We start from the raw sequence: 12,679 nt of genomic DNA, 5'->3' as shown, positions 1-12,679 counted from the left end.
TGGGGCCGGCCCCGCCTCCGAGGCACTGCTGCGGCGTGGGGTGCCCGGGCTGGCGATACCTCGGGTCCCTTGGTTCTGCCCCCATCCCCGCCGGGGTCGGCGGCTTACCCGCGCCGGCTATTCCCCAGCCTGGCCGCATCAACGGCGGTGCAGAGAGCCCGGGGGATCCTATCCGGCTCCCCTCTCACTTCTGTAGCACAAATCTTCCCTTCTCCTCGGCCCTCCACGCCGCCTAAGCGGTGCGCTTTGCCCCTGCCCATTCCTGCCGCCCTCCCCTCGGCCCGGCCGAGAGTGCCGGGGCCGCGGCGCTGAAGGAGTGAGGTGCCGCTGCCGCGGCTCTGCAGGGCCAGCTCCCGGGTCCAAAGGGGGGAGACAGCCTTCTCTGTTCATCCACTCCTCCTCCCCCCTTTTCCGTTGAGAACGTTTCAGCTTCTTTCAGTACTCTTACTACGTTTCCGTACTCTGTTCCCTTTCCTTCCCGCCCTGACCAATAGCCCTCCGCAATCTCGTCAAACGGATGGGTGTTTGGGGTGGGACGTAGCTGGGGAGGATAAACCTCTAGAGGTCTACACACGGGAGGAGGGCGGGAGAGAAAGAGATTTTGCAGTCGTTTCTGGGCTGATTGGAAGAGGCAGTCGTTATATGTATGGCTGGAGGATTAGCAGATAAACTTTTATTGCTCCCTTTTGTGCGTGTGTGTGTGCGTGTCTGTATGCGTGCGTGGTTGTGGGTGTGTAGATAAAGAAGTCGCCTCACAAGGGGGAAAATCTTTCCAATTTCCCTTTAGCAGGTGCAGGTCAAGGAGGAACTCATGAGCATTCTGTCTGATCCATGCACTGATTAGGGGAGGGGAAAAGATCCCTCTCCTCTTACTCTTCCTTTCCCAGTTTTGAAATCATTCCTTCCCCACCACTGCCGCCCTCCCATCCATCCCCTCCCCTTCCCCTGCACTGAATGAATGGAAGAGTCTCCAGGGCTTTCTTCTGCTTCTCGCCCTGGACTGAAGAAGTGAGGGGGCATCTATCTATCCTCATCCATCTCTTTCTCGCTTCATCCATTCTCGAGGGGATTTCAGATCGTGCAATGTGTTTCCAGCCTCTTGCCGCTGCTACCACTTGATACTATGCGACGCGCAGGGAGAGGGTTTTGCAAAAATGGATTTATTCTATTTTAAAGGATTTCTTCTCTAATAAGGATCTCATTGCACACAAATATGACTAAATCCCCTATTTGGTAAATCTTTCTCTACCCCACCCCTCCTCTTTGGGTTCCCTCCCGCCCGCGCCCCCACCCCTTCAGAGGAGCAAGCACAGGGAGCTGATGACGGACCCATTAATCCCTTCTTCAATGCATCAAAAGAAGCCGAAGGGCTGGAAGTCGCTGGGCTCGGAGTCCTGCAGGAAATGCTTCGATCTGCTTTTGGTTCTGTATGAAACTGGTGACTAGGGGCTCGGCTCGCTCCGCCGCCGCCGCCCGCCGGCACCTGGATGCGCGGGCCGCCGCCGCCGCCTTGCCCGCCGCCGCGATGCAACGCTCCTGGCGGTGCTGGTGATCGCTCGGGTGTGATGGGATTGAGCCGGCGGTGATCATTTGAAGGCGGTGGGGGAGAGCGAGGGAGAGGAAGGGCTGCTCCGCTGTGCCGTGCGTGTGGGGGCTTCGGGATTTTTCTTTTTCTTCTTCTTTTCCTACTTCCATCCTCTCCCCGCCACTGGAAGTCCTCCCGTATCTAAATGGAATTAGTGGAGACCGAAGCCCCTTGTGTAAGGAACAGACATGACCCATGGGCGCAGCTTCCTTCACAGTGAGTATTTGTCTCCCCCTTCCCAGCCCACCACCGCCGGCCGAGCTCCCCCGCCGCGCACGGGCTCCTGCCCTCCACTGCCCCCACAGCTGGCGTGACGGGACGCCCAGACTTCCGCGGCGCGGGGAAGAACTCTCCCCAGGCACACGCAGCGCTCTGTACACCCCCGGTGCAGCGGTGCCCCGGGAGGGAGCCCGTGTCTGCCAGCGCCGTGGGACGGCGGGACACGCTCCCGAGGGCTGGAGGGTTTCACCTGGGCGCGACGCATCTGGTGGCTTTTGGCATGCCGGGGTGGAGGGGGCACGGCTGCGCTACCTCAGCCGTGGCTCGGCCCGGCCGTGGGGGTGCGGGGCAGCGCAGAGAGCGGGCAGCCACAGCGGGCACGCATCCCGCAGGTCTGGGCGGCGGGGGCGGCCCCATGGGCCGAAATCCTCCAGGAGTAGCGAGGAGGCACCGAAATGTATCACCTACTCGTCGAACACCCGCAGGGATCTCAGGCTGCGCGGGTGGGATCCCATCTCCCACCTCTGTTTTGCGGAGGCTCCGCTGCACTGAAGGGGCTTGTCTGGGCACGGTGCCTTCCAGCACTTCCCCCTTCGCCCACACCTGTACAATAGCGCTATGGCCAGGTATTGCTCGTCCAACAACTCTTCGCTAGGCTAAGCCACGTCTGTGTGCCAAATCACAGCCTCCTAAAAGCCTAGCCAAGAGATAAATCTCTTGATGTACAGCTTGTAATGAAAAAAAATACACAGGTCCAAAAAGAGGAAAGATGCGTAATCAGAATGGCACTAGAAAGCATGATTATAATTACAGCCACGATTAGGAGGGAAAGGAGGAGGAGGAAGACAGTGAGAATGCAACAAGAATTTTGGTGGAAACTTCTTTAAAATAATTCCCAAACCGAGATAATCAAAATATTGTTGCCATGCTGCCAACGCTTCCCAAGTGACAGTTTTCAATGAGTGAAGGTTGCGTGGTTGGTCTCTTCGGGGTCGTTTTTTTTTTGTTTTTTTTTTTACCCCTTTGTGAAAAACACTGTTCTTTTTCTGTGGCTTGAGGAAGAAAAAGGCAGGCAAGGGATCATAGAATAAAATGGTCTGCCTTGTCTGCTTGATTAAAATATATTGTGCTGTCATGTCCCATGAAGCCCATAATTTTAATTACTTTTTGACAATATACATATTTTGGTGCCTTTGGTGTTAATAACACTAAATCAAGAGTTTTGTGTAGGGTTTTTTGCGTGGTTTTTTTGCGGTTTTGTTTTTGTTTTGTTTTGGTTTTTTGGTGTGAGTTTTTTTTTGGACGTGTTGTGTGTATGGTTTTTTAATATGGGAGAAGTATCTCTCTTTATCAAAATGTTAGATGTGGTAAGTACAGAAGAAAAACCACAACAAACTTAATCTCTTAGTCTCTTCTTCTGTATTAGATTTTATTATCAAGATTGACTCCTTATTAATAATCAATACTGACATAATGTCATGTAAGTATAGCTTTGTGCTTAGGAAAAACATAGCTCTGTGATTCGGAAACATCCTTTCTAGTGCTTACAGCTGAAACTGAAAGACCTGTGTTTCTTTCTGTAATCTTGGTAATAACCTATCTATGACTTGGACCAACTCTGTACTGAACTCCATTTTTTTCCATACAGAAAAGGAGGGGAGAGTGATTAGATAAAGATGCTTGAAACGAACCTATAAGAATCAGACATTAATTGTTATCAGTTGTCTAAAAAGAAACATTTCTCACATGGAGTTTGTTTGGCTATTGTGCGTCCTATTTTAACTTCTATATATTTGTGGGCAGAAGGAACGCCAGCAGCTGGTTCCATATTCTAAACATCAATCCACCTTACACTATTGAGAAATTAGGCTTTGGCTGGTGAAGATTACAGGCATAGATACAGTATGTTCACTGTGTGAAACATAGCTAAAGTAAATCACCAACTTAGTAAATGGGTGATTCCTGCATTGCCTTCAGATTCTGACACAGCCAGCAGCAGAGTCCCAGCTAGCATATATTTCCAGAATTCAACCCTGAGGAGAGTAAGGGTATGAATGGCTGGGTAGCATTCAGATCTGAGCAGAAGATGTAGTGTTCTCACTGAATGCCCATGACACAGAAGAGTTTTTAACTATCAGCACTGCCAACATCCGTCTCTAGGGGCTGTTAGCCTGACTAAGAAATAGTGAATATGCTGCCAAGCCTTCATTTCCCCCGAATTTCAGCCTTTCCCTGCTTAATAAGGCAGCCACCATCTATGTCTGTAACCCTCTGTCACATGGGAAAGGTCAAAGACATAGAAACAGATACCTCGATGCCATCAGAATACTGCAAATATGGAGACAGCCTTCCTTCATGGTGAAAATTACACACAATTTGCAGTATAAAAGCTGAAAATGATGAAAGCACCTTCTTTGAAAGGATCGTAGTTACCATCCCATGGTGGCCTTTCGTGTTTCTTGGGGTTAATAATAAGAAAGTTTGCCATTGAATTACATTTGTTAAAGACCACAGGTCCATCAGTTCCTCATCATAATCAACAACACAAATGGCAGCTGATTGATGTATAATGCTCAGAATAAACATGCAACTTAATCTCTGCCTTAACTTCAGTGCAGCCTGGGCACTATGTTTGGGCTTAGTGCCAAACTAGCTGGGGTAAAGCACCAAGCACTCCAAGAACTGATGGATCTGTTCTCTTCTGCTCTTGCTGTCCCACTTTCTCTGATAGCCAGAAGAAATGAGTGATGACAAGAAGATCAGTTCATGATTTCTTTATCAGGTAGCTAACTAGTCACTTCGATCTTCCAAATCAGTACCGTTATGACTGACCAAAGTGTTTGCCTCTTAGCCTTTTCCAGTTTAAGTGTTATATTTGGAAACTATTCCCAGGAACTCAGTAATTATCTCCAAGTCGAAGTCCATCTCAGAAAGGTCACATTTGTTCCCAAGAGGAATAGTTGTCCTATCGTGGTTGGAGATAGGAGATTTCTATTTGTAAAATGGGCTGCAGGTTCACTGCAGCACAAAGCAACACCCCACTGACAAGTCAAACAAACTAGATTAATGAGGCTGTTAAGCATACACAATAATTTACTTCACTAGGGATTTGCAAATGCTTCGATGGATGTGAAGAACCCAACCCCTCACTTCTTTCATACTCCCAGTACTCATTTTCAAACTTTATTATGCTGTAGTGAGAGACATTAGTGAGTACAGTGGCACTGAAACTTAACAGGCCTTTGTCTCCCTCTGTTAAAAGCAAACACTTTTCTATTACTGACACATACTGTGATTATACAAATATTTGTAAAAATATTTTTCTTTAATATTAAAAGAAAAGAAAAATGGAATGGATTTTGTTTTAAACCCAAAAGATCTTCTCTTTATTTGGATACGTTTGCAAAGAAAAATATTTACAAGAATAGGCTACAAAGAAACTTGTTTATGCAAAATTTTCAATTTAAAGATGCAAGTAAACATGAAAATTTTTTTTACAGTAATTCTATTTAATTTGTATTCTTGTAAGATAGATGGGTACAAATTGATTGCAGGCACAATCACACTGTGATATTTAATTCATATTTCTCTTTCAGTTGTAGCAAGTCTAATCATCCTACATTTGTCTGGGGCAACGAAAAAAGGAACAGGTAGGTAAACTTCAGACTTTTTTTTCTGACGGTATATTAGAGACCAAAGTATGGATTTGAGTTATTAGTTTAGGGTTTGGAATTTTTAGTAGTTCATTTACTTTCAGTGTCTGTGCTTTGTCTATGTATTCACATGCCTGGACATACACAAAAAAATCGAGTACTGGCAGACTCGACTGTAACTAAAGACTAAAAGTACTCCCTAACTAAAGACAGTAAAGTACTCCCACTTTCAAACTGGGAAGCCTAGTTTGGGCATGGAGCTACATACACTTAAAATATTTTTGCTTGTTGAAGTATAATTAAAAATCTGAGCTCGGGTATTGTGGGTGCATTTGTGCAGGGTGGGTAGAGAAAGCTGTTCTTGAAAGCCTTGGATGATCAGTGTGATGAAGCCCAAGCAGGGTAATGCTGCTAAGCCCATTGTGTGTCTGAACCTGCGTCTGCATGCACAGTCCCTGCAGGCCTGAATTCATTTCAGGAAATTAGGCTCCGTGTCATACTCTGCCTGGATACAGACCAGGAAGAAAAAGAAATGCTTGCAGACTATGAGTCAAAACTCAGGTGGTTAAAATCACCCTTGGAAGGTGCCTGTTTCCCTCCACTGATTGTAAGAGGAAACCTCAAATACCTGACTCTACATATCAGGGGCTTAAGTTAGATGGGACACCTTTGGTTTTAGGTGCTCCTTTGGAGCAAAACCAATCTAGAACCTACTATCTTTCCTTTTAATGGCTACCTAGGCATATTTGCCTCTGAAGAATCTATCTCATTTTAGCCTACTTGTTAAAGCATGGTGTCTAGGAAGGGTTCCTGCATCTTCTTCAGCTTGAACAGACCCAAACCTTTGTCTCCAGTCTCTCTGCCAGTGTGCAGAAAGGAGCGCAAGCAACTCAGGGCTAGGAGGAAAGCAAACAAGTAGGTCTGACTCTGCTCTCTGATGATTCACCTAGGAGGAGGAAAGTTCTTCGATGTGATTCCTGGCCTCAGAGCTATTTATTAATTGTACAGCAAACAGCAAAAATCTATGAAATCTATAAACCAGATTTCAGGAATTCCCCTGTCTACTTCTGTCCAATGAATATAGAATAAAGATGCTGCAGATTTAAAACAACTTGTATACACTATCTTAATTCTCTGGTTTTTTGGTTTTTTTCTCTTGATTTTGTGATTCCAATGTATTCCTGTATTACGGCATGAAGCTTGCTAATAGAGAACATGCTTGAGGTTTTTGAGATATATGAGTGGGAAACTTATGTCTTCCATTTCTTGAGCACATGCTTTCCCTACAGGTTATTATTTAAAAAAAATACATATATGTCTCCCCCAAGATATCCAAGCCTCTCCTCTGCTTTGAAAAAAATGTTTTGAGTAAGAATTATATATTTGTACTCCTAAAGAACTACATTGTTTTCCCCCGGGTCCATGATCATACCCAGTCTCAATGGGAAAATAGCTTGAGGCCACTGACAGAAGGGACTGTTTTATTTATCCTGTAAGAGACTTCTAAGTGTCACATAGACATAATAATCTGTGAGCTAATTGCATAATGCTTGATGTCATCATTTCACAGAAAAGCAAACTACTTCCGAAGGACAGAAACCAGTGCAGTGTGGAACTTGGACCAAATATGCAGAAGGAGGCATCTTCACTTCTCCAAATTACCCCAACAAGTATCCTCCAGACAGAGAGTGTGTCTACATTATAGAAGGTGACCAAATGAGGAATCTTTGTATTTTATTAGTAACTGCATTAAAAAAAAAGTTTTACTTTATTATATGTGAAGAATAGGTAAAGTTGTGGTAGATAAAGCTCATGATAAATCTTTTCAAGACACAAGATTTAGAGAAGCTCTTGATTTATATCTTGACATCTCTCATAAATTAGTTCAGGTGGTAAGTATGCATGACTCAGTACTAAACACAGTACAATTTATTTCAGGATATTCAGAGAATGAATAGAACCTAAAATGCAGCCACATTACGGAAGAATATTATAAAATGAGTAGTAAAAATGGGCACAGGAAACAAAAATACTTTAGACATTCATTGAAATATTTTAAACTTATAATGGAATCAGGGATGACAAGCATAGCTAGGCAAAGTACACTAAAAGAACTCATACAGAAAATATCAAAATAGTGTAAAAATTATTTTCCATCTAATGGTTCATGAGAGTTATTTTACTAAAGATTCAGGTAGTATCAAGACAGATTTCCAAAGGTTAGAGCTGATTAAATTGAATTAACTGTATTAGACCCACCTCCGCTATGCCCTTTTAGAAAGGCAAAAAATCACAGCAAAATGACTGAATTCCACTTTAGTGCTAGGCAACTTTACTTGAGTCAGAAGTAAAGAGGTGGTTATAAGTAACAGAGCCAAACAAGGTCTTTAAAGAAAATTTATGTCTGTCAGTCTTCCCATAAAAGTATGAAACTTAAGCAGACCTTTGGTAAACATTTAAATTTTCTCATAGTTAAGTAATTATTTTAAAATATGAATAAATTTAATAAAAAAATATGAATGTGTAGGTTGAATATGTACAACTTTTTTTTGTTTCTTTGTTTGTTTTTTTGTTTGTTTTGTTAGATCCAGGACTTTTTGCATCCGTTGATCAAATTATTTAACCTTCTTGGGGACTGGGAAGAACTAAGCTTGTTTTATCTTCAAAGATCTTAAATACAGGGTGTTTTATCATTAAAGAGAAAGGGTGTAGAAAAAAAAAAAAGAACATTTTCGTAAACTTTAGTCCTGTATCTCAAGTGTAAGATATTCCTCCTCACAGTAAGAAGGTGCCTGAACCCCTATTGTTGTAAAGACTTTTGTTTTTATCATAGTAATTGAGTACTTATAAAAATATAGGTAATAAGCTGAAAGGTGGCAAAATACACTGTTGAAATAACCCGATTTAAAATGGCTTAAAATTGAAATGTCTGTAAACAATTTATGAAGGCAAGATTTAGTCAACCAAGTTCTATAATGAAGACAAAATTTCACGTTGACAGGTTTGGAGTAATGTATAGGAAAAAGAGTAATTCAAACTTAACAGACGTCTTGTTGTTATATTTCATGGGAAAACTCAATCTGCTAAAAACAGTTGCACATAATTTTTTGTAGCTCTGATATTTTCATCTTCCCATCCAGCTGGATGGACAATTTGGATTGCAACTGGACATTTTGAAACCCAAAATTAAAGCAGCTCTATCGGTGCATAATTTGATGAGAACCATGGATATTGCACAACATTTTCAGCTCTGATTGCCCCGTGTCTATTTCTATCTTCTAAAAAAACCATGAATAGTCATGTCTGGAAAATGTCACAAAAATGAACAGAGATATAGTAAGATGCCTGAGCAGTAATATTTTTAATGTGGCAGATTTCAAAAAAGGCAAAGAAGCACTGAAAGTTAACAAAGATTATTTTTTAAATACCATTAAATTACAAAAAATCATTATTTGTCCATACTTATTCTTTTTCAATGTGTAAAAATGGCAGAGAATGATAAGAAGGCTACCAAGTATAAACTTTTCCCCATATCTTTTATATTCTATGGAACTCATTGGCATAAGGTATTGAAGTTAAAAGATTGCAAAAAATGATTAATTATTTTACTGATAGCAATATCTTTGAGATCAGATAATAATCTATGAAAATTGTGGGTAATCCTGGCTAATGAAGGATGTAAGTATTTTAGACTAAGGCAGAAACATCTCCATATGCATTTTATTTTTATATTTAGTATTGAAATTCCAATATGCTTCAAATAGCTTCTGGGTGCTCTTGAATACCAAGTACTAAACTAAAGGGATTGTCTATGTGATCTGTAATAGCACTGCCACATTGCAAGTCTCCCCTTCGTATGTCTTAGAAAGTTCAGCATACCAGGACTGTATATATACCATGCTGAAAACTGTGTGATGTGAGTATAAATGTATATATGAATCACTAGCTTCCTTCCTGACTCCTTCATTTTTTGCTATCAAACACACTCTAGGCCAAATTCTGATGGCTTCCTTCAAATGCAGTTCCTACTGACTTTAGTGGTCTTAAGTAAAGACTCCAACATTTAGCATGTTGTAGAAAAATTGAATTTCATCTCATGTTACAACTTTTTTCCTCCACATTGTAGCTCGTCTTAAATGTATGCAAGCCTTTTATCATGTCAGAATTACTTTGGTGAAGTAAAGGAGTTGGAAAAAGTAGGCATGATCATAGACTGAATATCTGAAAAAAGAAGAGGATTTCTAACTGCAGAGACTTCTATCCTAGCAGTCAAAGATTAAGCAAATCAAACAGCTAGAAGTTTCTTAGATATTTTTTCTTTTTCTCTTTTCTTTTTTTTTTTTTAAACTTCTGTTTCAGTAGCAATGATAATTAGCTGTTGGAGCAACTAGGAATTTTAAAGCCCAGGTTGAATGCCTTTCTAAGAGAAATCCTTTAGTTCATCTAGAAATCATGGACTCTGTACAAAAACTGTTATGCTATAGAAGAATGTCATGAACGAGTGCAGAATAGCTGCAAACACTGCAGCTTGGTGGGGAGGGATGCACCACCACAAGGAACTTCTGATGAATCCCATCTGCCTTTCTAAATGCAAAGGGAGTTTGTTCTTTTTGTCTTTTTCTTTCAGTCTTATTTGGCGTATAGAAGACATAGGAAATAGCTGAATGTACACATTAAACTCCCTCTTCGGCCAAATTGCACCCTTATTTTGCATATTCATGGTTCTAACCTGGCAAAATTCACAGCTGCCCAGAGCAATTGCAGCAGTGACAGCATTAGCCTTTGCCAGACTGCGGAACATTTGGCATGTGTGCTACAAATGGAAATTTGCACAGGAGATTTTGTAGGAGCAAAGGCTTTTGCTTGTATTAAAAATATTTGGGGAGTGGTATAGTCATACTTTATACATTATAATTTGAGAATTGTTTTGGAAATTCTGTAAGTGAAGTACTTGTAAGATTTTATCAGTTCATTAGTTTTTAATAATTAAGCGTTTATTTATAAATAGAGGTATGGACCAGAATTTATTTACATACAGGTATGAAATAAATATTCCATTTTATGTGTCTGTGGACGTTTAGAGTTAGCACTTTTGAAGGTCTTCCACGTTCTCACACAAGACCATTAAACTCTTTAATCCTAGATATTTCACAGCTGTTAGAAAACATTCACGTTATCACTGTAGTATTTCACAGTGATTTTTGTGTTCAAAAAGTTGTCATCAAAACAAAAAAAGAATCCTTTTTTAAAAGGAGGATGTATGTGTCTTTCTTATCAATAATAGCAGGACAACCAGAAAGACTGAGGATTATTAAAAACTATTAGTAGGGTAGCAGCTCAGAGAGATGGGCGTAGGTGTTAAATTCAGTTTCTCATTTCCATGCAATGTGGCAAACTGAAACAGATTTTTCACTTAACTTCAGCTGTCAGTTACACAGACTTAGAGACTGATCAGAATTAAAACCTTAATTGTGGGGTTTTGCTGCAACTGTTCTACTGCAAGCTAGAATTGGGTACCTTTTTTGTTTTCATTGGATATAAAATCTCAAGACAGCACTTGTGTAAGATAATTAGGTGAAAAATATGACAAGACACGAAAGCATTAAAAGTAGTCTTTCCTTGGTATTAAATATTTTTGAAGAAATGTAATTGGTAGCTAAGTATAGAAGATTTTTGAGATTTGAAATAAAATAATTTTATGAGACAGTTTCAATATATTTCATTTGGAGTTGACAACATCTTTTCCTGACATCATAGCCACAGAAAAAGTTCTGAAGATGCAAATGGGCTTTACTTGTGAATAAGGATACCAGAAATGACCACTCCATCCTGCCTTTTCTGATTAGATGACCAGATGCCAATCCAGTCTGGAAGAGTTGCATATTCCAGATTTTTTGTTTGTTTTGTTTTTCTATAGGTACATACACATTATTATTAATCATTATTCTGAACTTGTTCTCATTTTATTTCTCTAAGTTTTACTGTGACCACATATGCCCAACTTTGTTGCAAAAGCTGTGGCACAGGATGTGTATTTATACAATAGCTACTTGTTTTAGCTTGTGTTTGGTGAAGAAATCCTTAATTAAATACAGATTATAAATCTGAAATTATACCTTTTTTTGCTAAAAAGAAGCTAAAGTTGAGAGTTTGTATTATGTGTTTTCATCACTTATGGTCATTTCTAGGAAGACTTAATTAATTTTGTATCTTCTATAGATTATTGCGAACAAAGCATTTAACCATTAACTAAATGTTAAGATGAAGCACAGAGGTGCATTCAAAAGCACGTGATGAAAAGGTGCATGATGTGTGTATTGCATTCCACAGTTACACACAATTACATAAACATGAAGTGTTGCATTCCTCAGGAGAGTCAGGAGAAAGGAGCTTGTCCTGTTTGGATTAGCTTGCAGAACAGGCTGTGCCATGGGCAGTTACCTATACTAATGCTTAAAATAGGTTTGGATGTGCTTACTGGCCTCAAGGCCCATAGGCACAATTGCACATGTACATTTCAACGCCTTTTACCTTCCAAGTTAAGAGTACAGATACAAACTACTTGGTGATACAAACTACAAGTGATCCTTGACTGATGTGAGCCACCACATCATGCCTAAGAATGGGGTTTGGCAATTTCGACTTGGCACAGCCAAAGTGATGACAGAATGTGACTTTTACATTTAAGGAGTGTGAACAGGCAGTGTGTCCAGCTCCCAGATTCAATTCCCAGTCTTGTTTTATTTACCAATGGAGAAGTGGTAATGACTATTTAATGCTCCTTCCTTAGAGTGAAGTAGCCTGTACTGATGGGAGGTTTGGGGAAAACTGAAAACTCTTGAGCCCTCCTTGAGCTGATGTGATTATCTCTGATCCTGTAGCAAGATCTGAGCTTCACTAGGAAAATCCTCATCTTTACTTAGTTGAAAAATAAATAAAAGTAGAGAAATGTAAACTATAGCAATATTCTGATTGTAAAACTAGTCTGCACTGTGAAATTCAGAGCACTACACAGAGGTTGTGGAAATTGTGTTTTTCTCAGGTTGTGCATGTCTAAGCTACAGCTCGGAAGGGGCCTCATACCCATTTTTAATGTATGTTATTTGAGTCTGAGATTTAGAGAAGACCTGCTGTGGGTTTAACTATGGGCCAGCATTTGTAACCCTCCTCTTGATACAAAATAAGGCAGTGAAAAAGAGAAAGTTTATAAAGGCCAAGTATG

General features: G+C 40.8%; 1 protein-coding gene across 7 annotated transcripts in view; it reads left to right on the top strand.

The window, feature by feature from the left end:
- Positions 1–745: 745 nt before the first annotated feature.
- NETO1 (neuropilin and tolloid like 1) overlaps positions 746–12,679 on the top strand; it is a 62,748-nt gene continuing 50,814 nt past the window's right edge. For 4 of the 7 annotated variants that reach the window (XR_007629940.1, XR_007629939.1, XM_050324096.1 and 1 more), the window contains exons 1-3: positions 862–1,801; positions 5,401–5,454; positions 7,028–7,165. Coding sequence is in view for 5 of the 7 variants with exons in the window: in XM_050324096.1 (XP_050180053.1) it covers positions 1,774–1,801; positions 5,401–5,454; positions 7,028–7,165 (220 nt within the window). In the remaining 2 variants the exon portion in view is untranslated. Of the gene's footprint in view, positions 1,802–5,400; positions 5,455–7,027; positions 7,166–12,679 lie in introns of all 7 variants that reach the window. The other 3 variants (XM_050324172.1, XM_050323831.1, XM_050323752.1) reach the window with 3 other exon arrangements.

This window comes from Myiozetetes cayanensis, unplaced genomic scaffold, assembly GCF_022539395.1.
Source record: "Myiozetetes cayanensis isolate MyiCay16 unplaced genomic scaffold, myiCay2020 scf1, whole genome shotgun sequence".
Classification (NCBI taxonomy): domain Eukaryota; kingdom Metazoa; phylum Chordata; class Aves; order Passeriformes; family Tyrannidae; genus Myiozetetes; species Myiozetetes cayanensis.
The sequence above is the reverse complement of the archived record's forward strand: the minus strand, read 5'-3'. Positions and strand labels throughout refer to the sequence as shown.